Source organism: Drosophila eugracilis, unplaced genomic scaffold (assembly GCF_018153835.1).
Source record: "Drosophila eugracilis isolate 14026-0451.02 unplaced genomic scaffold, ASM1815383v1 contig_2088, whole genome shotgun sequence".
Classification (NCBI taxonomy): domain Eukaryota; kingdom Metazoa; phylum Arthropoda; class Insecta; order Diptera; family Drosophilidae; genus Drosophila; species Drosophila eugracilis.
The window spans coordinates 1,231,688-1,259,045 of record NW_024572964.1 but is presented as its reverse complement, the minus strand read 5'-3'; the positions used below and the strand labels follow the sequence as shown (position 1 = coordinate 1,259,045).

Below are 27,358 nucleotides of genomic sequence, written 5' to 3'. Positions count from 1 at the left end.
GCGCTTTCAGTTGCAGACTAACCAAAATATCAAGCACTCGAGTCCGACAATGCACTTCCAAATGGCCAAAACACTCTAATAATATTCAAAGCCACAAGCGATAAGATCCGACTAATCTGGCTGGCGATTAGCAATGTTATTGGCAAGTTCTGAAGTAGATTGGCAAAACATATGTTAACGTGTTGCTATTCCTTATATACCTTACTTGATTAGTTGCTTAAAGATTTATTTTGTGAAATATTTTAATTTGGGAAACTTCATTTAGATAAAGTAGTAGTGATAGTTTTCCAATTTGTGAAAAGCAGAGGCAGAAGCCCATTTGCCCACCTGTTGCTTGATATAAAGTTTTTATCACTCAGCACTCATAATCCCGGAATCTTTATAAAGATAGATAAAGTCTGTTTTCGACGTTAGTTTAGTTTAAGAACTTTATTCAATGAAAAATAATCAATTAGGCTAGACATGAACTACGGAACTAAGACTTATCGGCTAGATACCCGGTTGAAGCTGCCACCGTAACTAACCTAGTCTCGGCTGCAGTTATCTCGAGAGTTGCATACGAAACGTGTTTATAATGTATGGGTAGATTTAAGTTTCCTATATATAAATACGCTGATCTGATGGGCTGTCGTAACCTAGGAGTGGGTTGCTATTGCACAGGAGCTGGAGAATCTTTCGGAGTATCTGTTGGAGTATCGCTTAGTAGAGGCCTGATGGCAGGTCCGTCACCTTCGACATGGATCCCTGGGTGTGGGACCGAGTGCGCATGGTTGGACCCTGAGCCTGTCCCCCGAGTGGGCTGCCGAAGCTGGAGTGATCATGCATTCTCATGGCCAGATTGCTGGTGAAGTATATCTGCTGATTGCTGCGAGACTTCTCCCTTCCGATGGCCGCTTCATTGAGGGCTTCGGGATGCGCTGAGGCAAAGGCCGCCTCCAGACGCTCCACATTCTTGGTGACCCGTCTGGCCTGCAGGGCGGCCGAGATGTCCGGCTTGGGATACTTCTGAGGTGTGTTCATGCCCGTCATGAAGAAGACCCCGTTGAATTGCTGCGCAGGAGGAGTTGGCGGCGGTGGGGCTGGTGCCTTGACCTTTACTGGATGATGGGGAATCGTCACGGGTGCTGTATCCTGGGCACTTTTCCGCAGGGCCTGCATTGTGGGATCGTGTTCATCATGCCGCGCATTCATGATCACATCCAGTAACTCCCGATTTGTGCTGGCATTATACGCCGTAGCCGTGGCATTCGCCTCCGGCATGTCCGGCGTGGGCGACTCCATTTGATAGGCCGAAGGTTGATCCGTCTCGGGTGCATCGTAATCCACCTCATCGAAGAAGCTCTGCATAGCGGCCAGTCGTTCGACAGCAGCTGGATCTCCTGGTTGGTGCAGGACCATACCATAATCCGAACCCTCCTGCTCGGAGCAGTCGGTACGGGGTACCAGATGAGCCAAGGATCGAGATTTTCTCGGAGGCTGTGGTACTATGTTAACAGGGATAATATCCTTCTCCACCGGTCGGTGGTGTCGCATCTTCGTCCGGGATCCACTGCTCGCCTGGCTGCTGATCTGCTTCTCCGCTTCGCTCACTATGTTGTCCAGCTCCTCGATCACGTCTTCGATGGTGGCTGCGTCGTCTTCATCCTCCTCCACAACCTTCCGCGATTGCTTCGTCTTGGAGGGAAGGACCAAAATCGGAACTGGGCTAAGGGAAGCTCCCGTTTCCGAACTGCTAATCCCCTCATCCTCGTGCTCCGAACTGCTCTGTTTGTTTTTCTTTGAGGGGGCCACCTGGCGAGGAAGGGCAACTGGTTGATGGGAGGACTCCACCGGCTTGAATTTGGATTGCTGCTGAGTGCCTTGGAGGCGAAAGATTTCACGTTGGAGTTCGGCGCAGCGCTCTTGAAGACGCCGTTCCATGGAGGTCAGCACAGCCTTCTCTTCGTGCAGAATCTGTACCCTTCGCTCCAGGATGACCATCTGGCTGCGAACACGCTCTGCGTCCCTGGCCTGAGTAATCATGTGGTCCACATCGATGTGGAGTTCGTTGAAGCGCTTCACCTCGATCTTCAGGGCATCCAGCCATGGTGATGAGGAGGAGATGGTGCGAGCCAGGGTGCTAGCATCTAATCCCGCCTGGAAAAGCTCAGCCTGGATGTACAGACGTTGCTGAATGCTCACAGCGCTCTCGATGAACGTGTTGAGAAATCTGTGGGAGATCAGAGGGACTTAGTGATCTATCAAGCTTTCTTCGAAGGATTTCCTTACTTAACACCCGCGCACTGGAGCTCTCCTGAACCACCGCCGCTGTTTAGGATGCCAACCAGCAGGCGGAAGCGAACTGGTTCACTGCATCTCAGTCGCAGTGTGGACATGGCATCCGATACAGCCGTATGTCCCGCAGAGGCTATCTTCAGCCCACCAGTGCCACCTCCAAAGGGCTGGCGATCGCAGGCTGAGGCTAGCAATTGGAGGGCCAGGATGCGAGCTCGGATGCCCTGACCCGTGGCCGAAGAAGCTAGCGGCATTAGACCCACAGGTGTGTTTCCCAAACGGGCTATGGCATCCAGAGATCGAGAGCTACAGATGCTCAGACATTGCCTGGATGGGATTATGTTATGGGATTAGAGAAGGTTACTGTAATAAGAGGGCTCCAACTCACAGGCAAGAAAGTTCGTCCAGCAACGCTCGACGTTGATAGCTCTGGGGATTTCTGGTCATGGCCAGGGAACTGCTGGCTCCTGCCATAGGAGCAGGGGCATTACTGGCCTGGGCCATTTGAATGGCTCGCAAGACCTCCAGCAAGTGGCTGATGCCATCCGCAGGAGTGCCCACAAACTCTTGGACGAAGCTGCAAGGAAATGTCAGTAGAGGTTTGGGGAACTTCTGATGAAACTTACCTGGGAAATGATACGCGAAGATCAGCGCGCAACTTGGTGAGCAGATCTGTGATGGAGCCGAACTGACGAAGGGACATCTCTCTATCATTTTCTGGCGGAGCAGGAATGGGAGATCTGTTGGTAATACCAAAAACGGTTAGAGGGGTATCCAAGTGACATAAAAGGGCAGTCTTTACTTGTACTCCGAGTGTTTGGCTGGTAAGGTGGCCGACCTGGAGGCCTCCTCCTTGGCACTCGGGCCCGTGCTCACATCGTAAATGGATAGCTTTTTGGCCGAACTGCTGGCCTTGATGAACTTCCTCAGAGAGTGAACATAGTCCTCGGGATTGTAGACTGGTGGACGTTGATTTTCCTGCATCACATAAAGTAAACACGTGTGGTTACTAATTAGTTGGTAATCGGGGGAAAACTACCCACTCACCTTGCTGAAAACTGGTGCCTGGGGCCAGCTCTGTTCGGAGCCGCCGATCTTGTAGGAGGCCAGGGATCCATTCAGACTGCTGGCTCCGCACTTGTTTGTCCCCGAACTGTTGGATCCGCCTGCCTTCTGGGGGGAAGCTTGACTGTTTTGACCCTGGCCGGCCATTTCGCACACGCTGGGAGCCATCTGGAGGTGGAGGTGTCCCGGGTGACGAGGTTGGAGATGGTGTCGCTGGAGTGTCGAGCTGTCGCTGCGTTAATTGGAAGGGGAAAACCAATCGGGTGGAGTCAATTAATGTACGTGCTTGACATGGGAGAACTTGAATTTGCATATAAAAAGTGGTCGTGAGGTTGGGAGTAGCTGAGGTAGCTGAAGTAGCCGTGGAGTTTGTTTTAAGCTGGAGTTTGGGTCGCCACCACGTAACGCACCGGAAAAACAAGCCGTTAAGTTTATTGAACATTTTGAGCCAAGGCTTATCTGCAGTCGGAGTTAGAGTCTGGTGCTGCGGCTTGTGGTGTGTCTGGACAGGTGCCTTTGCATATATCCGCTGTCAACGACACCCAGATCGCCAAGAGGTGTCTTGCATGTGGGCTGCAGGCCTGTTTCCTAGCCACTAAGCGATTCGATCGAACGCGATTTTGATCTGTGACAGTCGCTGATTTGTTTTTCAATTTTGCCTTCAATGCGTAGACAAAATAAAATGAAAATTTGCATTTTAATGTGCTAGAAATAGAGACACTTTCACTGACTACTGCGAGATGAAAGAGCCACGATCTCTATGGGTTTTGTCTCCCTCTCAAGACCCCGGTACCGTTAAACCACAATGAGAGGTTAACGGTTCATATGTGGCTATGCAAATCGCAGTTCCATTGTGTTCGGGTGGTTATGACGTGCCTCTCAGGTGGGTTACCTCAGCCGGTATCAATCAGCCAATCAGTCACGTACCGCCGATGCTCAGCTATGTTGGGGAGTGCGACCAATATGATTCTTTCGCCAGGTGTGTCTGCACAGGCGCATCGCCCCTCACGCAACTCGAACTCCAAGTCGGAGGCCACGGACTGTCTGATTGACTGGGGCTACCATGTGGATATGGATGCGGTTCCCACAGCAGCACAGACAAAAACAGAAAAACACTTCGATCAATGTCAGCCATTGGCCGCAGACAGGAGAAACTCAAAACTCAGCGGCAGCTGCGAACAGTGTTGAAAGATCACTCAAAACAGAAACCAAGGAGGCGGGGCTCGAGCTCTCGAATTTGCATAAATCAATTTGTGAGACAGATCATGAATGGGAAACTGCTCCACAAAACTGGAATTGATAAGCCGTGAAATGGTTTAGTCCCCGGGCTAATGGCTTCGAAGAGTGCTCTCCATTAGCTGCAATAGATGTCCAACCGACTTCATTTCGTCCGAGATGGACACTAGCAGTTTCGGCTTGGAGCACTCTGACAGGGTCATTAGCTTCACCATCCATTTCATAAAGATTAAGAGTGCTATGGAGTGGGTTTACTCCCACTGCCGAAACACTGCACCTTAAAGGGGTGAAAATGATTCTATCTATGTATATTATGCAGTCATTTTATTCGGGGTCAAAATCAGCTTAGAAGCACTCATTGATGGACGGCAACGATCCGCTGCAGTAGTGCCAGACGGCCCAGGCGGACCATCCCTGCTGGCTGAGGACCTTCTGGGCACAACGGACAGAGTTGGTGATGTCGTCAGTCAGCAGGGCATTGCAACTGAGTCCACACTCGTTGTAGGAGAAGCGACCGTCAGCCTGGCACCAGTACTTATCGTTGATCTGGAAGATACCGTAGTCGTTGGAGCCATCGGAGTTGGCAGGTCCGACCACCCAGGTGCGGTAGTCACTCTCGTGCTGGGCGATGCAGGTCCACTTGTCCAGCTGATCACGGGGAACTCCCAGGTCGGACATCTCACGGGCCAAGGAGCAACGGTCCAGAGTACGACCAGCCAGGGCAGGAGCAGCAATGGCCAGAGCCACCAGAACAAAGAAGGCCTTCATGTTGATTTGGTTAAACGAAACTGTTTGTCTTTCTGGCCTGCGCCTTGGGTATTTATGGGAAAATGTTCGTCCAACATTCCTCGGCCTATCAGCCCTTGAGTTCTGAAGTTCAGATTCTGAACACTCAGAGATAGAAATATAATTAAAAGCCACAAGTTTCAAGATTTAAATAATTCATTGAGAGCCAAAACAACTAAAAATAAAACAAAGTATTTTATCAGCATAACGGGTACATCAAAAGGCTTAATCTCAAAAAATAAAAATAAGCCTCAATAGAAGAAACGCTGCATAGTTTTAGGCTCTCAGAACAAAGTGAGAACTCTGCGCGATTTCACCTGGCGATAAGTCACTATCAACTACCTTGAGCATCCGCTGTTTACCAAAATTTAGGTTTTGTTTGGGTTTTTCAAGTTCATTGTCGAGAAAGACAGACCCCAAAAAATTCTTGGAAACTGATTAGCAAAGAAAGCGTTCTTTGAGATAAAAGGCAGCAAGAAATTTGAATTAAAATATAAACAAATGGATAATAATCAATAATAAACACATCCTGTGTGTCTGTGTAAGTAACAAAGTGTCCAGAGGGAAACAAGACAAACCCAAATATTAAGGGCGAGGATAGGGCACATCATATCCTGGATTATATACTGCACATCAAACTTATAGCTTTAAGCTTGATTGTACAAGTGCAAAGAGTGCGATTAAGGTGAATTATCAACTACTTTTCGAGGATTTGGAAAAGCTACTTCGCCATAAGTATATAGCACACACACTTATTATGATCTTTGTACATTAACTAACTTAAAGAAAGACTGATATAAGGTCGATACAGATCGACTAAAATTTTAGATATAAGTAATAATCAAGTGGTTTTCTGTATATGCAATCGTTTTATTATAAGTCGGGGTCAAAATCGGCTTAGAAGCACTCATCGATGGACGGCAACGATCCACTGCAGTAGTGCCAGACGGCCCAAGCGGACCATCCCTGCTGGCTGAGGACCTTCTGGGCACAACGGACGGAGTTGGTGATGTCGTCTGTCAGCAGAGCATTGCAGCTAAGACCGCACTCGTTGTAGGAGAAGCGACCGTCAGCCTGGCACCAGTACAGATCGTTGATCTGGAAGATACCGTAGTCGTTGGAGCCATCGGAGTTGGCAGGTCCGACCACCCAGGTGCGGTAGTCACTCTCGTGCTGGGCGATGCAGGTCCACTTGTCCAGCTGATCACGGGGAACTCCCAGGTCGGACATCTCACGGGCCAAGGAGCACCGATCGAGAGTGCGGCCAGCCAGGGCAGGAGCGGCAACGGCAAGAGCCACCAGAACAAAGAAAGCCTTCATGTTGAATAGTCTCAAGAAAACTGTTTGGCTTACTCGGCTTCTGCCTTGGGTATTTATGCAAAACTAGACCCCACTTGTCGTTCGGCTATCAGCCTTTGAGCTTAGAACACTCAAAGATAGAAATATAATTAAGGTAAACTGATTTAAATATTTGAATGAGTGGCGGAAACGTTATCACCAGAATGGGTACATCAGAGGGTTCCATCTCAAAGAGTACAAAACAACGCGAAAGAACTGCGAGTGCTGCATAGTTTTAGGCTCTTCAACCCAAATAGGGGTCACGAAGCTTTCCTGTGATAAGCCACTATCAACTGCCATGACAAGCAGGTGTGAACCATGTTTCGTCATCGACTGGGCTGTTGAAGTTCATTGAATGTAGGAGAAAGGTAAAACCTCGACGCGCCCTCGGACTGATTAGCATAATTGCTGTTATATCAACAATGTATTTGGCTGGCTGAATTGGCTTAGAAGGGGCTCATTGTGCTGCCAATAGCCCATTGAGTTCGAGTAGCCGAAATAAGATGGAGCTGTGGGCCCGCCCAAGATGATTAATCACACTTTCGGCACGGCCATAAACCAGACCGAAACCGGGGGCTAATAGCTGCAGTCAAGTGGAGCTGTTTTGCCATTAAACCTGCGATTCCGATCCCAACTCCACGCCGCACCACTTCAAAGTCGGACATTAAACTTGGGCTCTGCAGAAGATGGGGATGGGAATTCGCCGGGGCGAAAGAAAGAGCCATGTATTGCAATTTCCAGACTCGAATACCTCGAATGCCGCACAATGAATAACGTTGAATAATTAGCCCCCACATGCAACCCCACCGGAGTTGCGTGAGCAGGGACCCGCCGAGAAATGGCCAAGACAATGCCTACTATATTAGAGATAAATATTTCGAATGGCTGATGGAAGACAGCCAGCTCCAACGGAATGGATCTCTTACGCACAGACCTGAGATACCGATTTCATTCCGATTTATTCAATGCGTAGATTGCCTGCTCGAGTGTGAAGGAACTGCCATATCTGGACGCTAAACTCTTCCGTCTTCGCTTGGCCACTTCAACTGGCTGTGTTAAGTATTATGATTGCTCCGAATTGTAGAATATTTGGCAATCGCTTTTGGCGGATAAGGTTGTAAGCAATGTGTATTATTAACAGACAATCTGCAGATAACATGACTTAAAAATACATTTCGATTACCAAAGATTATCACTAAGCATTTTCCAAAATACCTTTGAGATTTAAATGGCACTTCACTTTGATTGAGAGGAAAACTATCCTTAAGTTTGCGGTTCATTAGGTTTAACTACCGCCAAAGTATGAGAAAGCCGCCTTATTTGCCCCTCTAATGATAGATGAATAGAACCGATTGCCTTTTCCCAGTCAGAAGTTCTACAATGTTGACTCAACTGCGACGACCTGAGAGCTCTTCGTTGCTATAAATATTTCGAGGCTGCAGATCGAATAATCAGTTACCCAGATTGTCAGTAAGATGAAAGCTTTCCTTGTGATTTGTGCCCTGGCTCTGGCTGCAGTCGCCACTCAGGCCCGAACTATGGATAGATGTTCCCTGGCCAGAGAGATGGCCAATCTGGGGGTTCCCCGTGACCAGCTGGACAAGTGGACCTGCATTGCCCAGCACGAGAGCTCCTTCCGCACCGGAGTGGTTGGTCCGGCGAACTCGAATGGATCCAACGACTACGGCATCTTCCAGATCAACAACAAGTACTGGTGCAAACCGGCAGATGGTCGGTTTTCCTACAACGAATGCGGCTTGAGCTGCAATGCCCTTCTCACCGATGACATTACCAACTCGGTGAGATGTGCCCAGAAGATTCAGCGCCAGCAGGGCTGGACCGCCTGGTCAACCTGGAAGTTCTGCAGCGGATCCCTGCCCTCGATCAACAGTTGCTTCTGAAACCTTAGAGTTCTTTCAGTTCTTCTCAATGAATTAAAGATCAGAAAACTGTATTTTGAAAATGAAAAGAGCGCCTTTGATATATTTCCAGTAACTGGAAACACTTTTCGGCGAGTGTAATTGGTTCGTGATCTTCCAGCAATTGCAAAACTGTCTCCGATGGAAATGGGAGAGCCTTTTTGGCTGGACGGGCGGTGAAAAGTGAAATTTTATATAATGGCCTGCACATAACAGAGTCATTATGACAGTTGGCCTGGCCAAAGCGAGTGGAATCTATTAGACATTATGGCTGGCAAAGTGGAGCTTCGCTGTTGGCCAGCAAATGGCAAATGGCTGGTAAACAAGTTAATTTAATGTCCAGGCATAAAACAAATTACGTATGAAAAGTCGCCGTTATCGCCGCGTTTATTTATCTTGGCGGCTTTGTACATATCTCGTTGAAAACTCTTAATGTCTCGCAAGTGCCAACGGACTTTGGCGCGATCGAAAACAATTTCGATTCAATTACATCTACGGCGGAGCCGAGACATGATGTAGGTCTATGGGATTGCCATTTGCGGCTAATAGCTGGAGATCAACTTTGCCATTTGGAGTTCGTTCGGACCTGGCCAGATGGCAAAGGCAAAGACAACTACGAGTCAGCCTAGAGCCTAATGTATTAATTTGTACTGCTATTCTCAAGGGTGTCGGTTGAATGACATTCCATGGATTGGATATATACCACACCATAGCATTTTCTCCCCACTCAGACTTTCCCAATCAAGGCGTGTTCTCTGGCAAACACCATTTCGGACAGCTCATAAAATTAAGAAGATTCCATGGAAATGGAAAAAGTTTCTCTTCTCGCGTTGAGCCGACACCTTGCCAAATTGTTACACAAGCTGGTAAAACAGACGGCCAGATATATGGCCGAGATCTGGAAGCCAGTGTTTGGGATCGGATGTGGGCTTACGTCTGTGTGGCACTCGGTCGCTGACGATGATGCCAGAGATTAAGTCACCGCTGACAGGCCGACATGCAAAAGTTCTCATGGCAGTTCCATTTCTCTTCCCCATTTGCATTTCTGTGTTGGCATTTGTTTTTGGCCCTGGCTGAAACTTACCCACACTCTCCCAGAGATAAAACTATTAGGAGAATTTAGCAACCGACAAAGCCCGAGAGAAATGTGGCCACTTTTCAGCTGTCAGAGATCTCTCCAAAGAGATTCCTACCAGATTTCCCAAGGCTGTCAGCTCCCTTGAGCTACGATTCGAGATCGCATCGCCCATTCGGACTTTTGTCATCTTTTTGATTGTCGAATGGATAGTGCACTCAGAGATATAAATTATACAAATTGGCTATGCCTCTCTGAAACAGAAAAAGTGTTTCTTTTGTCGAGAAAATGAGTTCTTAAATGAGTAAAAAGGTTCAAAGCGAAGAAGAGGTAACGATTTCCTCCCAGTGTAGTGACGACTTTCATGCTTGACGGCTTCGCGCTTGACTCTAAATTAAAATGGTTTTCTTCAGTGGGTTTTGTTTTTGGGAAAAGATTTTCCGACGATCATTATAGTTTTCACTGGGACTTTTGGCCGCAGATTGCGGGGTGCCTGCCCGCCCGAGGTTATGTATCAGCAGACCCCAGCTGTCAAATAATATAATTAGGGTTTATGTTGCTGAAACTATATCGCAGCGGGTCGGGGCTGGGGTCTCTGGAGCTTGCCTTTTGACACAGTTGCGTTTTGGGGCTGTCAGAGAGAAATGCTTATAATTTGTGAGCCGAGTTTGTGACAGGTAATTGATGCCGAAAGTGGCTCAAACCGGGGGCCAACAAGTGTCACTGGTCTTGCGTCGCAGTTGGCCTGCCTTTGACAATGGCTGCTGAAGATCATGTTAACTTAACCGGGCGGAAAACTAGTAATGCGATCATTTCGGGATTGTGCAAGTTCAGCCAGGGCCTGAGCATCTCCAGAAGACTCACCCCACTTGGAAGACATGTCTGGTAATTGGATCCTGGCTTTCTTTGAAACATTCAGAACTCTCCAGATCTGACAACCGATCTCCGGCAATCGCCTCCACACACTGCTGACTCCGGTAAACGGGGAAGCCAACTGCGACGATGACGAGCAGACTTTGACTTCGGCCATCTTGGTTCCAGAGCCTCGAGAAACTCGTGCGCCGATAATGGTAAACCCCCGTCGGCTTTCAGAGATATCCACTATCGGGCTAAGCGATTTGTACAATCTGTGGCATCGGTTCTATGTCCATACTCCAAGTGGAAAATTGTCTGAAGATATGTCCGCTTGAGGGGCACCATTGATAATTTAATTACGCTCTCATATCTTAATGAAAATCACATGAATTGCCGAATTCGTTGGCTTGTGGAGAGCCCCTTTACAGAATTCTGGCTCTATGCTTATCGGAATATATATCTCAGATTTTTAGGGGGTTTTTCGAGTTGCTTTACCAGCTGCATATTCATCAAACTTAGGTAAACTGCATCACCAAAGTTGTTCCTTTTGACTTCATTAACTCTGCTAAATCCGTTAACTTTATAAGCTTTATATCTCAGCTCTCAAACTGTTTCTGTTTATCACTTCTACCTTTTGGGATGATAATTCCAGCCGCCAAATGAAGTTCTCACTTCCTTAAAGATACTCATTAAAAGCCGCCACATTTTGTTCTCCAGTAACCTGTTTCCCAAGCAAAGCCCTTCTCCCGACTCCTTCTGCCTTCTCCCTTCTGGTCCTCAGACCAATTAGATAGGCCACAAGCCAAGTGTAAACCCCCCGGCATGGTGTGGTTATCTTTAGACCATCATAACTTAACGCTAGAGTGACTTCCAGCAATTGTTTTAGCCTGACCCACGCAATGTCGCTCCAGAGGGCGGCGAACCTCAACCTCGGGGCAATTACTTATGCATTTCCAGCCCGGCTTGTGCTAATGTGCTCAGATTATAGGAAACGCTCTTTGCCAGGGGTCTTCTGGCAAGTACTCCCTGCCCCCTTGCCCCCACCAGGGGGAAATCAGGAATGGTACCAGTATAATTTTCCGGTCTTTGGTTTCCTGCTTTGTCTTAGCCTGTTCCCCAGACGATCAGTCCCACAGAGCTTAGCACCCAGCAGAGGGTCTTTGTCTGTGCGTTTCCACTTTTCCACTTCCTTTGGACTAGCTCTGGGTGCCCGTTCCCGTTCTAAGAAGTCGAGATGGTGCCCAGCCGAAGTACGTTTATCACCAGAGTGAGAGACGGCTACTTGTATAATTTATTGCCCACTGCGCTTCCACATTAAGAATTCATTGACCGGTCCAACTCAAAGTCATCGGCCTGTGGCCAGTGGTCAGTGGCGGGGCAGGGAAGCTGCCGCTCTTTCTTTGATTTTCTCCCGTTTAGAAAGTGTGTGGAGAAAGAATCTCGTAACCAATGGGAATGCCCAGAACTGTTGGCTTTCTTGTAAAGACAAAACCACTTCTGCTTACTCCTATGGGGTAATAACAAACAAACATGACTCTTAATTTCCTAATATATCATAGGCTACGGAGTATCAGTTTAGGTAATCCAAAAGAATAGGTCAATCTTAAGATCAAATTGAGGCTAGGGCTTAACTTGTAGTGACTTATTTTGAGATACCGAGAAGAGTAAAACATATCTGTTTTCTAAAATCAATTGTGAACTTGCAATATCAATATTATGATTGATTAAGAAGAGATAAACCTTTTCAAAAATCCAACCAAACTATTGGCATAAGTCAAAACTTAATGATAAGATACTAACATCAGCACGCGTAGAACCCATTCGGGGAATTTTTAGTGATATTCATTTGTTGATAAATTTAAGGGCCATAATTACTCTGCCATCTGCGATTAAGAAGGCTCTGAGTCCTATAAAAGCGCGAAAGTTTTTGACTTCGACATCAGTTTTTGAAAATCGTAAACATGAAGGCATTCATTGTTCTGGTTGCTCTGGCTTTGGCCGCTCCTGCTCTTGGTCGCACCATGGACCGTTGCTCCTTGGCCCGCGAGATGTCCAACCTGGGCGTCCCCCGTGACCAATTGGCCCGCTGGACCTGCATTGCCGAGCACGAGAGCTCCTACCGCACCGGAGTGGTCGGCCCTGAGAACTACAACGGATCCAACGACTACGGCATATTCCAGATCAACAACTACTACTGGTGTGCCCCTCCCAGCGGTCGTTTCTCCTACAACGAGTGCGGTCTGAGCTGCAATGCCCTGCTGACCGACGACATCACCAACTCCGTCCGTTGTGCTCAGAAGATCCTGGGACAGCAGGGATGGTCCGCCTGGTCCACCTGGCACTACTGCAGCGGATGGTTGCCATCCATCGACGAGTGCTTCTAAGCTCGCTTCTAATTACATTTTGACCGTCAATAAACTATCGATTTAAACTGAAGATCTTGCCATTTCTTATAAGATTTGAAAAGTATTTAAGTACCCATTAGGAGTAATAAGATAAATCTGAGGCTACCATCGGCCATTACTGAGCTGTGGTATCTGATTTGAAATGAAGATGATTTAAGGATGAAATGCTTTGATTTTCACTTTCTCCCAATAGAAAAGCCGAATTCCACCCAAGGCTAAAATACTCCAATCGGTAAATAATTGCAAAACGCGTACACGGTATTAGTTTCGTGGACGCCCCGGGCCGTTGGTAATTTCTATAATTGATACGACATCATTGACTTTGAGGCTTTGCAGTTGTCTTTTCGAGTACTTGAGACGGAAGTTTGGCTTTGAGACTTTTATGTTTATATTTAAATTAAAGATTATCATTCTCGGGTTCTGCGTGGAAAAGGAACCAGCTTAACTGGTTTTGGGACTCCGGCAAAGACAAGTCCACGCTGAATGGAGTTATAATGAATAAGCCTAGGTGGGGTTATTTTTTGACTTTGACCCGCTGACTGTCGGCGCTTCGGGTTTACTTTCTTTTGGAAATCAAGTTGCAAAAGGCGACTGGCTAATTTTATGGCAACCCGATGCTTTTATCTTTGTTTGTTTTCAAAATTGGTATTTTGGCGCATTTTTTATGGCTGATGCTGGAGAGACACTTTCAACTTGATTAGCGGTTATCAATAAATTCTATTCAAAAGCTTAGAAAGTGATCTGGCCATGTAGAAACAGAGTCATCAATCTTGAAAACAAACTCTTTATATTTGGGTGGGAAGGAGAAAACATTTGGTGAAATTTAAAGATTATAGAATGAAACTTTAGGAAAATAAGTTCAACTTTCTGGTTTTCAATTAAGACTCTCTTAAAGTCAGTTTCTAGGCAGAGGAGGTTTCCTTCTCCTGTTTTTGATTTGACTACCGAAGTAAGTTGGTGGCGAGATCCTCACATCAAGCTCTTCAAACCCTTTAGAAACAACCTTATCGCGGGGAGCATAGAAGCCACTTGAGTAGTAATCGAGAGATACTCGCACTAGAGCTATCGATAGTCTGCGATTACAGCTTGGTGATAGAGATCCAAAGGGTTCCCAATAGCCAAGCTGCAGACTCATTACTCAGCCTTATCAGCCATATTTGTTTACAAATTCCAATGACGTTGGCCATTTTCATTTTAATTGGTTTAAACGTGATTTAACGGGGAAGAACAGCTACGGCGGCTTCTTGTCTAATCTTTGGAGATTCTTGGCCATTATCCTAACAGTTCTCAAATCAAAGTTCGGCTGACAATTAGCGACGACCTGTATGGAAATGGGGTTTAATTGGCCTGGGTCGATTGTCAGCTCCAGAGGCACAAAGTTCCGAACCGAACCGAACTCATGCATATGCAATGAGGTCTGGCCTGGTCGTCAGAAAATTCTTCTTGGCCAGAACAGTTAGCTGACACACTTTGGGGATAGAGAAGCCATTAGTTATTCTGCGGCGATTCGATAAATCAGCAAAAAGTAAAAGTGATAAGCATTCTTCTCCGACAAAGGAATCGACAACTCATCGCCGCCGAGCGCTCCACTCGTCCACAAATTAGCATTAATTTATGAATTCATCTATAATTCATGGGACTCTAAGAAGGTCACGGTGGGAAGAGAGCTGGATAGGTCTAACAACCTGAAGCGACTTTGGGTGATAGGCCTGTCTGCCAACTGGCATCTTTCGAATGCCTCTCCAGTAGCCTTTTGTCATTTGTCTTTGCTGTTAGCCACACGCGAAAGGTTAACAACTTTCTTGGCATTGCACAAATCTCTGGTGGTGGAGATCTGGGTGGAAATCTCCAGGCGACTAGCTTTAGGCTTAGTAGCAACGTGCAACTTTAAGGAGTACCGCTAAAGGCCCCTCCTCGCAGATGCGAATGAGGTTAATGTAACAGCCCGCAGTTTGCATACTTGCGGTCGGGTCTTTAGTCGGAGTCAGACTTAAAGACAGAGTCGGCACTTGGCTCTAACCAACGCTGAATCCATCCGTCCATCGAGAAAGCAATGTGCAACGAAGTTGTTGTGACTGTTGATGATGTGTGGTAGCCTTGGGGTCTTTGAAGAGCCAGTGGTTTTACGATTGAACGCACGCCCGTTACAAGAGTTAAACCAGAGCTAGGCCCGCACCAAATAGAGTTCTTTCAGGTCTGAGGCTGAAACTCTCAGTCCAGATACGACTCACTTAAGTGCACCAAAGTGGAGCTTCTGCCCACCGAAGTCTCGTAATTGCCCACTCCACAAGCACCGCAGATGCTAACAAGGTTAATGGCTCGAAAAGGCAAACGTTTAAGCCGGAAAATTAATACAACTCGCTCTACAAACCAAGGGTCTTACGGCCCGAGATGAGGCTAATCTAGTTTTAACTATGATTATACTTTTATGTGTTTTTAAGGAGCGGCTTCAGACCATTTAGTAGTAGCTGATAAGTGCTGTAGACTGGCCATCTTCAATGGCCAGTTATTAAAGGTCTCGTGCGCACTTGCGATAAGCAAAGAGTCTTCGAGGAGCTCTTGAGATAGTGACATTGTGAAGATCTTCTGCGTTAGATAATGGCGCCCTATAAAAGCACTGCCCACTCTCCCTTTCCACATCAGTTCCTACTGGAAGAATCATGAAGGCTTTCATCGTTTTGGTTGCTCTGGCCTGCGCCGCCCCAGCTTTAGCCCGCACCATGGACCGTTGCTCCTTGGCCCGCGAGATGTCCAACTTGGGCGTCCCCCGTGACCAGCTGGACAAGTGGACCTGCATTGCCGAGCACGAGAGCTCCTACCGCACCGGAGTGGTCGGCCCTGAAAACTACAACGGATCCAACGACTACGGCATCTTCCAGATCAACGACTACTACTGGTGTGCTCCTCCCAGCGGTCGCTTCTCCTACAACGAGTGCGGTCTCAGCTGTAATGCCCTGCTGAGCGACGACATCACCCACTCCGTGCGCTGTGCCCAGAAGGTCCTCAGCCAGCAGGGATGGTCCGCCTGGTCGACCTGGCACTACTGCAGCGGATGGTTGCCATCCATCGATGAGTGCTTCTAAACCGATTTCGAACCCTGACTTATAATAAAATATAATAACTGCATAAAACCGAATCCTTTGGAAGTTTACACTTTGGGAGTAGTTCGGCGGTGCCTTTGAGATCGTAAAACATAATCGGGGACTTACTAATTGGCTGTGTTTATAGTAAGATCGGCAGCCATAAGAGCTTGGAATTCGCTTCGCTGATTCGCAATAAAGACAAGTTAAGAGCTTAATTCCTTTGTTTTGACCAGCTTTCTCCTAATTTTGATATCTTCCAAGCCACAATTGCACCCCAGGGCTATAAAATTCGAATTCGAATTCGTTTAATAATCGCCTATCGTGAGCTCAATTCCGAGGAGGCCCTAGGCTCAAAAAATTTGTATAATCGTTATGACATTATTGTATTCGCCGACTTGAAGTTCTCTAGCTCCGGAGACGGAAGTTTGCATTATTTGCCAGCAGTTTTTGCATATTTAAATTTGGAGTCATTGAGCTACCAGTTTGACTGGTTCGGGCCTCAAGTCGGAGCTGATTGGAATTATAATGAATTTGTCTGCTTCTGCATATTATTTGGCTTTGACCCGCTGTCATTTTTTAGCTGTCTGTCAGGCGAAGCATTAAGTTTACTTTCTACTGGAGAAAAGATATATACTTCATGCCAAGTTTCTAGCTTCCCACTGATATTTATGGCCATATCACTCAGATAAGCCACTTTAAATTAAGCATATTCTGTTCATCAGACTGGAAAGCATTCCAGCCAAACGAAGTAATTAAAAAGCCAAGCCACGAAGGTTTTTAAAAGTGAAATCCTTTCTGAGATTCTAGCCAGCTTCACCAATCAGTCGATCTCTTCACATTCCATCGTGGAACGCAACTTAGAAGTGTAATGTCTCAAAGGCTAAGAATCAGAGGGATTCGGTTTTTTGCAATAATTTTATTATAAGTCAGGGTCAAATTCAGCTTAGAAGCACTCATCGATGGATGGCAACCATCCGCTGCAGTAGTGCCAGGTCGACCAGGCGGACCATCCCTGCTGGCTGAGGACCTTCTGGGCACAACGCACGGAGTGGGTGATGTCGTCGCTCAGCAGGGCATTGCAGCTGAGTCCGCACTCGTTGTAGGAGAAGCGACCGCTGGGAGGAGCACACCAGTAGTAGTCGTTGATCTGGAAGATGCCGTAGTCGTTGGATCCGTTGTAGTTCTCAGGGCCGACCACTCCGGTGCGGTAAGAGCTCTCGTGCTCGGCAATGCAGGTCCACTTGTCCAGCTGGTCACGGGGGACGCCCAGGTTGGACATCTCGCGGGCCAAGGAGCATCGGTCCATGGTGCGGGCAAAAGCTGGGGCGGCACAGGCCAGAGCAACCAAAACGATGAAAGCCTTCATGGTGAAACTGATGTGGGATCACGGAAGGCAGGGCGCTTTTATAGCCGGAAAATTATCTAGCGAGGTGTTATCTCTAAAGTATTTCTATATGATGGGTGCGGGTAATCTGGACGTGTTGAAAGGGATCGCTTGGAAATCAGACCATATTGATAATTTGAGTGGAGTATTCGATAATATGAATGAAGTATTACGGAAATTCGACGGTGGATCCCCTCGCAGTTGGCTTGACGTCTCGGAGCCAAGTCCACCTGCTCCGAATGGATGCAAATTGGGGGAAGCAGCTTTTGTGATATGTCGGACTGTTTGTCTGGCCAATTGGCCCCTGATCTCAATTATGGCCTCTCGGCCCCTCGCAGTGGTGGCCCATTGGCTTCAATTAGTCTGGGTCCAACAAAGGCCCGTAGCTCAGGGCCCCTCCATTCCAATCGGTTCGGGTCCACAATGCCCGCTGCTCATTGCCCCAGTGCGGTTACCCAATCCCAATTCACCAATTGCTTCATTTGTCAGGGCCCGTCAAGGTGTCCAACATCTGTTGATGGCCTGGCTAATGTGGCTTTAAAGCCGTTTTCGAAGAAGGAAGACTAAGCCTATAAGGAGGTGGCAAAAAGAATGTCTGAGCCGACCACCGAATCGCGTGAAGAAAGAAATTTCTTTTTCGGGCATGGCTGAAAGTAAGTTGGCCATTCGCTGGGTTGCGTGTGAGCCACCTACTCCTCCCTTTCCCCTAGACACCGGACTCCAGACCGTAGCCAATGCATAAGCTGTTTAACAATTGTTAAATCAGACCGGAACAGATATTTCTGTAGTTCGGCATACACTCGCTTTTTCATTTTACCATTTTTTTAGTTTTTTAGTTTTTGTTTTTTGGGCCCTGGCCCGTCTCTATGACTGTTATTTATTATTTACAATCTGGTTTCTTTTGTGGCCCCATCTTTGTCTTCTCGCTTCTGGACAAAGTGGCATTGTTACTCGGATTGGGGCTGCTCCGAGGCTCCGGAGTCTCGTGCCTCTGCCAATTCAATTTTCACTTCAATTTTCCATGAGTACAGTTAAACGTAATTTGTTTTCATGCTTTTATAACGCACACGCACCAGACTTAACGACTTTTCATAGCTTTTTTTTGTTCGTTCTTTTTCTTGGTATTCTCGAGAGTTTCTTTCTAAGTTGGCTGCGTGGGCGTCACAGTTCAATGTCAGAGCTGCGCACACTGGGATTTACATATCTAGATTTGGGCAGCAGTTAAAAGAAAGTCGGAGCCCATTAGCATATGCATAAGGCAGAAAACCGAAAGACCAAAAACCAAACACCCAACCACCCAAAACCAGAGTCATCCCATCTAGATCTTGACCAAGTAGGTCTTCACAACGAGTGGGTAATGAAAGCCTGACCCTCTGACTTAGTCGGCTAAAAACTGGCTTACCTATTTTGCCTATCCTCTCCCGCTTTCTGGTCGTTTTCTGCTCCGAAATCCAATTGGGACCAGGACCAGGTAGAGCGTATTGACACGATTCCGAATTGGGCCAACGCAGAACGTTCTCAAATTCGATGGCTAACATCCAGCAACATACACACTGGCATCGACTTTCATGCTGCACTTTGCGTCGTCATCGAACAAGAGGCATAAATTGAGGAGATTAGCACGAAGCGAAGAACTCCGGAGCAAGAACCACTCTTATTATTATGGTGGATGCTGCAATAGGCCAGTTGGGGCCAGTTCTAGCCGGGTCCAGTACTCGTTTTACCGTTAGCAGCAGAATGCACTCCACTCGCGATGCTGTTAGCCAAGAATCGGGGGGAGAAAGGGGGCCGGGTGCCAATACCGCACTTTTCTATCCAATCAAACTCGTTTCCTCCGAGAATACACAATAGGAAAATGCATATCGCGTAATCGTCAGTGACACATGAGTGTTCGAGAGGTGTGTTGGAATGGAATGGAAGTTCACTGCCGGATGGAGTCACAGGACCCACTTAGGTTGCTCTCGACTGAACTTGGCTAGACCTCTGGAACATCTAGCTAAGCCATCGTTCGCCTAATTGCCAACCAAAAACCGAGATTTACGTCCGCCAACTGCGATCTGCACGTCCGCCTCGAACAAAAGTCACGCACCAACTGATCCGAAGCCCGAGACTTGGCCTGAACCCAAGACGAGTTTAAAGCCCGAAGTCGCTGTCGGTTACGAAGTGGAGACTCATGATCTTATACTCTCCCTCTCTCTCTCTCTGCCAACTGGGTTTATAAGATCCCCTTTATAAGACACCGACTGTGAGCAACGGTAGCAACTGCACACCTCCGAATTAATGAAGACTGTCAGGCGCCCGAGGGAATCTTCGATTCCCAGAGCATGACCACAGACTGTGATTAGTCAGAAGAATGTGGAAACCCGAGCCCCATTAGAATTGAACCTAATTCTGCAAGTCAAAGTGTCTTTACCAAGAAATCGAAACTAGAGTTTAGAAGAAGCTGTCGATAGCGATCACTGTAGCAGCAAAATATTTGAAATTTTAGTTCAAGCTCTATCACATTGCTTAACCCTTTACGATTTGAGGAAAGGCAATCGTGTGATTGATTGGTTTATCACTTTATGAAAAGTATTCCTTCTTGACTGCCAGCCATGATAACTTGCCAGATACTGACAGATTTATATTTGTGGACTAGGTTTTACCTGCTCAAAGACTGGTTGGATGAGTAAGATTTTCACACCATTAAGTCCTCTCCTCTTTAGTTACTTTTTTACAACATTTACTTTCTTTTAATAATTATAAAATACTTATTTTAAACGAGAAAGAGTTTATTTATTGCCAAAAGTGCAGATAAACATTAGTTTAAACGGCGTCTCCTCTAAGATTTGAACCTGCCCCACCAAAGACTGGACTGGACCTGACACCAACATTCAAGGAATGGACCAGCGGGACATTCAAGACTCTAGTTTTATGAACGGCGCTCATAATTTAAGAACGTTTTCATTATTTTGAAACTAGATATTTGTTAAGTAGCTCGTTTTTCTACTATTATTAGCCTCCTGTGGTTTTAAACCGGAAATCTTTGAGAAAGAAATCTAGCCCACGGATTGTTTCTGAATCGTTAAAAATATTCTTGGTTTTAGTTTTTGGGTCATTCTTAAGGAATCTTATCCAAACAAGTTTACTATTTTATGCAATCATTTTATTATAAGTCAGGGTCAAATTCAGCTTAGAAGCACTCGTCGATGGATGGCAACCATCCGCTGCAGTAGTGCCAGGTGGACCAGGCGGACCATCCCTGCTGGCTAAGGACCTTCTGGGCACAACGGACGGAGTGGGTGATGTCGTCGCTCAGCAGGGCATTGCAGCTGAGACCGCACTCGTTGTAGGAGAAGCGACCGCTGGGGGGAGCACACCAGTAGTAGTCGTTGATCTGGAAGATGCCGTAGTCGTTGGATCCGTTGTAGTTCTCAGGGCCGACCACTCCTGTGCGGTAGGAGCTCTCGTGCTCGGCAATGCAGGTCCACTTGTCCAGCTGGTCACGGGGGACGCCCAGGTTGGACATCTCGCGGGCCAAGGAGCAACGGTCCATGGTGCGGGCAAAAGCTGGGGCGGCACAGGCCAGAGCAACCAAAACGATGAAAGCCTTCATGGTGACAATTCACAGAAACTGATGTCGGAGCAGATGAGGCTTCGTGTTTTTATAGTCGAATCCTTCGGTGATAAGGCGTTATCGCATCCACGAGTACTGATACGAATTCCATTTTTGCTCAGCGATCGATAATTTTAATTAAGTCAAAGCATCGAAAACCTGATTAAGCTCTTTAAAGGGTTTGATTTAAAGATAGTTGTTAGCAAATCTAAAGCCAATGTTCCCGAATGTAATTGACATTAAGCAATGCAGAAAATGCCATTGAGGATACTAAAACATATTCAGGTGCGGAGATTAAGTCAAAATAAATAAAAGCTGACACCGGCACCTAAGTACATTAACTATCTCTCCTTCACTCCCAAATTCTCGCGATCTTCTACAGGTAACATATGTTAAATAATACCTCAGCATAGATTAACGCAACATATTTTCATGGCCTACAGGTTTTTACTTTTACAGCCTGGAAGTATGCAACATCCACGCAGAATGTGCAACTGGCAAAAGCTGCCTGCTATGACAGCTATGGTTTAAACAATCTTTGCTTTAGCTTACCTGTCCACTATCGACTTTCCCGCTTCGTACATGGAGTCCAGGGAATAGTCGTCGCCAATGGAGCTATAGACGTTAGTCTGGGTTCCGGTTGTCTCCACGTCGCAGTAGCTGCAGCTGCAGCACGAGTACTGGGAGCAGAGCGAGGAAGCATCCAAGTCGGTGATGCCAATGGAGCACTCTTCATCCAGAGGTCGTGGCTGCAGTTCAATATCATTGGGGGCTTCTTTTTGGGGGGAATTCTCCCTTGCAGAACGACTGCTTAGAATCAAATAAATAATTAATTAGAAAGTTAGCTGCATTTCAAGCTAGTGTCAGTTTTAAATCGCATCAAATGAAGTCTTACCTCTTGGTGCGTGAGTCCATCGTGTCCATGACCACGTTCCAGGTGCGATGTATCAAGTAGAGCAGAAACAGCACCCTCGACGTCTCTCCAGTGTGCGGTGTTGCGTTGTTGGGCGCATTCTGTCCCGCTCCCAAGCAACTGCTTGAGCCCAATCGCTCATCGGAGTTCTTCTGATGGCTCTGGGGATCATTGTGATGCGGATGGCGGGCGGGCAGGGTCTTGGATCGGTACTCGTTCTGGAGGCAGTACTCCCTCTTGTGCTGTTGGTATCGCCTGCGTGTGTTAAACCTGGAGTTCCCCTCGCCGGCGGCTCCCTCCTCGGCTCCATCCACGCCCCTGCTCGATGCCACGCGGTTGCCCATTACAAAGTCGCGGATCGGCGCCTGTCAAGCATTGCCTAATGTGACATGGACACGGACAACATATGTTAGTGGAAGTCTGCATGGATGCAACTGACACAGTTCTCCCAACCAGTTTGCCAATGGCCAGCGAGGAAAAAAGTGAAGTGGCTGCGGAATTGGGTCACCAACGAGTTCTTTAACTTGGTATTGGGTATCGGGTATTGGGGTCGGCTAGAACAAATGCCTGTAGATGGCTCCTCGGCTAGCTTTGTAATTATGATAAACTATACATCTATTGGCGAAATGATGGATGGCATGGACCAGTTTGGACATCATCCTGGACAGCCAGATTGCTCCCCTGCGAGGCGTGGAGGCTGTCATTTCTTGGCACGTCTAATGACTCGCAATCCAGGCCAGGCAATCGGCAGCTCATCAGCCAGGCCATACATCAAATTAGCGCCCTTGCTCAATTTGTTCGCCCAGCACTCGCGGCTTGACCCGCCAAACACCCGATTTGAACTATATTCTATCTATATATATAGAGCTGGTGAAACCACAAACACTCTTATCTGGTGCGGCCCTCTGACGTAGCAAACGTGACCGCTAAATGACAAAACACGATCGCTGAACCAACCACGGGCACTATCAGTGGACACCGGCCGAAAGAGGGCTGGACTTATCAGCGGCTACAGTGAAAGGTGCTCTGCAGGGATTTATACTACCTGGGCTTAGCATATGGTAAACAAATCATTTTTATCGGTCACAATTAAGTTTCCAAAACGTATTTGATTAGGCATACATTATGGAGCGAAATGGAAGAACAACTTTCTTGGTGCCAGCTGGACAAAGAATATGCTAATGTGAGCCATAAAATGGAGCAGCAACCAGTTTTATTTAGGGCCTGTTGTAGGGCCCAAGCCCTTAAGAACCTTTTCTGCTAGTGAAAGTGACGACAACGAAGTGGAAAGTTTCTGGGTCCGCATGGAAAAGCCAGTAGGTTAGATTGACTTAGGTCGTTGCTCGGAGGGACTACTGTTGAGAATTAACCGCATCATAAACTTGCCTTCCTGACATGCGCATTAAGCGTGAGAGGTGTTGGCTCGTTCTGGTTCTTGCGTCCCCCCAAGAAGCCCAACAACTCAAATCTGTACTCTAATTAAACTAAATACGGCGCAAGAGTTTATCTTATCAACGGATGCACCCTGTACGACCGACCAGCAATGTTAACTATAGGGCAAACCGGGAGCCGAGCACTCAACTTTAAAAAACGAGACCCCATCTGGTTTTGACAGACAGTCGTGTTTGCAGCGATCTAGCGAGCGGTAGACTTTGCGCTGCTCGAGAACCTGGAGGAGAGAAAGGAACCTGAATCGGAACGAGGCCAGAGCCGCATTAAGGAGCTAGTAACTAGGACACACCTCCAGCCAAAATGAGCCAGAACCAACTGAGTACAGAGCAACTGCTCTTCGAGGAGAAGCCGCTCTACGTGCCCCCATTGTCGGAGCTACAGAACGGTGAGCCGAGCTGAGTTTCCCACAGATCCCACAGATCTGAGAGATAACAATACGTGCAATATTCGCCCGAGTGCCATGTGCAAATGACCTTCAGAACAGTGCCGAACTTTCCATAGCCGGTTTTTGGTCGGTTCTCTGTTCTCAGTACTGAGTTCTGTGTTTTTTGCTTTTTGTTTTCATTGAGCTGTCCGAAACAGAAACATATGATTGGGCGCGGAGCTTTTGGCTAGCTTTTGCCATATGTCGTCTAGATGGAGGTCGAGATAAAGCTCTAATGCGTTTCTCTCTCCTCCAGTTATACAGGGTGCCCTAACGGCCAACTTTGCCAGTGTGGATGTCAGTGTGGGTCCTTGCCCGGACCTGAAGGCCAAGCAGTTCGGTCTGGTGGAGAGCGGACTGGGTGGCAAGCCCACTCTGCTGGAGGCAGGAGGCCCTCCCTTCCTGTTGCCCCTGGTTCAGCGGGATAAGCTGTACAACATCACTGAGATTACCCGCAAGATCCAGGGCCCTGGCAAGATCTTTGCAGTGGGCGCAGGAGCTGGTCCCTGGCCCATCCGGGGCTCCAACTGCGAGGGCATCTTCAACCTGTCGGTGAGCGAGAAGAATGAGCTCACGAATGGCAGCTACACTGCCACTGTGAGGGGAGAGCAGGAGGAGTGTGTCCTGGAGAAGATCCCCCACACTGAGCCTCGTTGCGCCCTGCTGCTGAACCTGTTCCTCAGCCAGGGAAAACCAGGTCAGGTCCTTAAGATCACCGCCAAACAGCGCACTGGCGAGCAGAACTTCATCGAGTGCATCCGCAAGGGTCTGGAGAACCACTACGGCGACAAGGTGGTGGGTCTGGGAGGCATCTTCCTGATCAAGAAGGGTGCTGCCCACCAGCACGTGATGCGCGACTTCAGCAAGACGCCCATCAACAGCGACGAGGAGGTGAACGAGTGGCTCAAGTTCTACGAGATGCCCGCCCAGCTGAACGCCGTGGGCACTCTGGTGACCAAGGAGCACGACCTTGACCTCCGCCTGCAGCACTTCCACTCCTTCTCCTTCAGCAACTGGGGCGGTCACTATCACTACGACACCACGCCCGATGTGGTGGAGTACGAGGCCTATCTGAATGTGGCCGAGCGGGTGGTGAGGGTTGACAAGCCCGTGTCCACTCACAAGGTGGGACGAGACTAGATCTTATCTCATCCATCTAATTCTAGCCGACTTTTCTATTGCCCTAACCCCCATAAATAATAGTAAATAAACGTAACATAAACTCGAAAACAAGACCAGTGTCCTATGCTCTATTTATCTGGAAGTACGTAATTCTGATAATTTTCAAAAGTGACAGAATGTCAGATTTCAGATCTGTTCCCCAAAATAGTTATAAAAAACTATAGAAACCACAGGCCTTTTGGCCATGCCACAGAATGGTATATCAGTGGAGACCCAGTATCACTAGAAGACTATCAAGAAATGCGGTCAAGAATGGCTGACATTTTCACCAGGCGATGGCACTTCAGTCAGTCGCTGTTGTACCACCAGCTAGGCAAGTCCCTGAACTCACATCGGAATTCTTGCGGAGATAACATGAGCCAGAGTCACCTTCAAACGGATCAGCTGCTCTTCGAGGAGAAGCCACTCCATGTGCCGCCCCTCTCGGAGCTACAGAAAGGTGAGCACTGCCGCTGATAAAAATAGTACTCTAGCCTAGCTGGGGTGTCCGATAAAGCTCTTTTCCCGCTCTCCAGTTATACAGGGTGCCTTGAGTGAGAACTTTCGAACCGTAGAAGTGAGTGTGGGATCTTGCCCAGATCTAAAGGCCTCGCAGTTCGGCCTTGTGGAAAGTGGACTGGGTGGCAAGGCCACTCTGCTGGAGGCAGGAGGTCCGCCCTATTTGCGCCCTTTAGTGCAGCGTGATAAGCTCTACAATCTGAAGGAAATCACGCGAAAGGCCCAGGGACCGGGCCAGATCTTCGCAGTTGGACCAGGAGCAGGTCCTTGGCCCATCCGCCATTCCAACTGCGAAGGCATCTTTAATTTCTCGCTTAACGAAAAGGACGAACTTACCCAGGGAAGTTACACGGCCACTGTGAGGGGAGAAACTGAGGAGTGCGTTCTGGAAAGGATTCCCGAGACGGAACCCCGTTGCGCCCTAATCCTAAATCTCTTCCTTAGCGAGGGAAAGCCAGGTGAAGTGCTCAGAATTTTTGCAAAACAGCGAACTGGAGATGAAAACTTTGTGGAGTGCATTCGCAAGGGTCTGGAGAAACACTATGGTGATGAGGTGGTGGGTCTGGGCGGTATCTTCGTGATCAAGAAGGGTGCTGCCCACCAGCATGTGATGCGGGACTTCAGCAAGACTCCCATACACACCCAGGAACAGATTCAGAACTGGCTCAAGTTCTACGAAATGCCCGCCCAGCTGAATGCAGTGGGCACTCTGGTGACCAAGGACATGGGACTCGACCTGAGGCTGCAGCACTTCCACTCCTTCTCCTTTGAGAACTGGGGCGGTCACTACCACTACGACACCACGCCGGATAAAGTGGAGTACGAGGCCTACCTGAATGTGGCCGAACGCGTAGTCCGCGTGGACAGACCACGTGTGACCGATCAGTTGGGAAGAGACTGATAGCTATCCATCACTCCTGGTAATGACTGTGGCCAAAAATAAATATCTTCTATGGAAATGGTTTCGGTTTCTGTCTGCTCTGTTTAGACCACCAAGATGCGGCTTACTTAAATAGCATCATTTGTGGAACAAAGCCCCAGGGGATGGGCTTTATGTAATTGCCAAAAATTAGAGCCGCCGCTTTCTTCGAGATGCAAATCGATGGCTAAATGATCTGAATACCAGGCGGTTCGAATAGCCTCTGCTGTGGAGCTGGTGCTGGGGTTCTGGAGCTTCATGGTTGGCCTAATGAGAGCCGCGATACGGACGTCTAGCTAAGCAGGCCGTAAATAATGCCCCAAACATGCAGCAATCTGTGTTTTTCTTTTTGCACCGCTGGCCATTAATTATTTAATAACTTTGATTCATGCTGAGCTCCGCGGAGCAAGTGCATTGGCGAATTCAGCCAGTAAAACGTTTTCATGGATTTATCGACTGGGAGGGTCCATCTGACTGAGCCAAAACATACTGAACCCGTTTGTTGTGACAGTTACAAATCGATCATTTCGATCATTTCGATAGAAAGATAGAAAGATAGATGTATAAATAGATAGATATTTTGACTTACCAACTCACGCTGCGACTCTCCCAAAACTCCTATTGTTCTTCGGCTGTGCTTAACGGGTTCCCGATATTTGCATTTAGATATTTATTATTCCAGATTCTGGTAACCTTTCTATGAAAGTAGCACTCTTAACCGAAACGCGCACACAAACACACTTCCGAACGCCGAACTTCCATCGATTGATCCAATTTAATCTACCAGCCAGCACCAGCGCGGTGAAATGCAAATGCGATTTCTTCGTCCCACGAAAAAGAAAATCTCTTTTTGTTATAACAATAACCGTTGTGGTTGTTGTAACCGTTTTTGTGGCTCAGGCATACTCGGTTTATTCATATTTTAAACACACCATTAGCACTTTTTATTAGCTGC

The 27,358-nt window shown here is 47.6% G+C and overlaps 10 protein-coding genes across 12 annotated transcripts; 5 read left to right on the top strand and 5 right to left on the bottom strand.

The window, feature by feature from the left end:
* Positions 1-410: 410 nt before the first annotated feature.
* Positions 411-27,358, bottom strand: LOC108102794. Of its 3 annotated transcripts, none has more exons than XM_017207962.1 (9): positions 26,993-27,358; positions 21,911-22,307; positions 21,568-21,825; positions 3,322-3,571; positions 3,077-3,252; positions 2,901-3,014; positions 2,663-2,851; positions 2,269-2,601; positions 411-2,209 (listed from the first exon to the last, which is right to left on the bottom strand). In XM_017207962.1, the coding sequence occupies exons 2-9, from the start codon at positions 22,270-22,272 to the stop codon at positions 700-702; spliced, it is 3,192 nt and encodes a 1,063-aa protein (XP_017063451.1). In that variant the 5' UTR covers positions 22,273-22,307; positions 26,993-27,358; the 3' UTR covers positions 411-699. The 3 variants fall into 3 exon arrangements, with proteins under 3 accessions (XP_017063451.1, XP_017063452.1, XP_017063453.1); XM_017207963.1 differs by having other exon boundaries at positions 21,568-21,822; positions 26,993-27,357; XM_017207964.1 differs by lacking the exons at positions 21,568-21,825; positions 21,911-22,307; positions 26,993-27,358 and adding an exon at positions 18,823-19,505.
* On the bottom strand, positions 4,883-5,377 carry LOC108102801 (lysozyme S-like). Its single transcript, XM_017207972.1, has one exon. The coding sequence runs from the start codon at positions 5,341-5,343 to the stop codon at positions 4,921-4,923; it is 423 nt and encodes a 140-aa protein (XP_017063461.1). The 5' UTR covers positions 5,344-5,377; the 3' UTR covers positions 4,883-4,920.
* LOC108102803 (lysozyme S) lies at positions 6,220-6,715 on the bottom strand. The gene has a single exon (XM_017207974.1). It carries the CDS (start codon positions 6,679-6,681, stop codon positions 6,259-6,261), a length of 423 nt encoding a protein of 140 aa, XP_017063463.1. The 5' UTR covers positions 6,682-6,715; the 3' UTR covers positions 6,220-6,258.
* LOC108102797 (lysozyme P) lies at positions 8,175-8,668 on the top strand. Its single transcript, XM_017207968.1, has one exon. It carries the CDS (start codon positions 8,175-8,177, stop codon positions 8,598-8,600), a length of 426 nt encoding a protein of 141 aa, XP_017063457.1. The 3' UTR covers positions 8,601-8,668.
* On the top strand, positions 12,487-12,984 carry LOC108102802 (lysozyme B). Its single transcript, XM_017207973.1, has one exon. The coding sequence runs from the start codon at positions 12,510-12,512 to the stop codon at positions 12,930-12,932; it is 423 nt and encodes a 140-aa protein (XP_017063462.1). The 5' UTR covers positions 12,487-12,509; the 3' UTR covers positions 12,933-12,984.
* Positions 15,594-16,089, top strand: LOC108102798 (lysozyme A/C-like). Its single transcript, XM_017207969.1, has one exon. The coding sequence runs from the start codon at positions 15,614-15,616 to the stop codon at positions 16,034-16,036; it is 423 nt and encodes a 140-aa protein (XP_017063458.1). The 5' UTR covers positions 15,594-15,613; the 3' UTR covers positions 16,037-16,089.
* Positions 16,933-17,402, bottom strand: LOC108102799 (lysozyme A/C). The gene has a single exon (XM_017207970.1). The coding sequence runs from the start codon at positions 17,400-17,402 to the stop codon at positions 16,980-16,982; it is 423 nt and encodes a 140-aa protein (XP_017063459.1). The 3' UTR covers positions 16,933-16,979.
* On the bottom strand, positions 20,549-21,042 carry LOC108102800 (lysozyme A/C). Its single transcript, XM_017207971.2, has one exon. It carries the CDS (start codon positions 21,013-21,015, stop codon positions 20,593-20,595), a length of 423 nt encoding a protein of 140 aa, XP_017063460.1. The 5' UTR covers positions 21,016-21,042; the 3' UTR covers positions 20,549-20,592.
* LOC108102796 (ester hydrolase C11orf54 homolog) lies at positions 23,538-25,034 on the top strand. Its single transcript, XM_017207967.2, has 2 exons — positions 23,538-23,765; positions 24,061-25,034. Exons 1-2 carry the CDS (start codon positions 23,681-23,683, stop codon positions 24,942-24,944), a joined length of 969 nt encoding a protein of 322 aa, XP_017063456.1. The 5' UTR covers positions 23,538-23,680; the 3' UTR covers positions 24,945-25,034.
* On the top strand, positions 25,145-26,443 carry LOC108102795 (ester hydrolase C11orf54 homolog). The gene is made up of 2 exons (XM_017207965.1): positions 25,145-25,425; positions 25,502-26,443. Exons 1-2 carry the CDS (start codon positions 25,227-25,229, stop codon positions 26,383-26,385), a joined length of 1,083 nt encoding a protein of 360 aa, XP_017063454.1. The 5' UTR covers positions 25,145-25,226; the 3' UTR covers positions 26,386-26,443.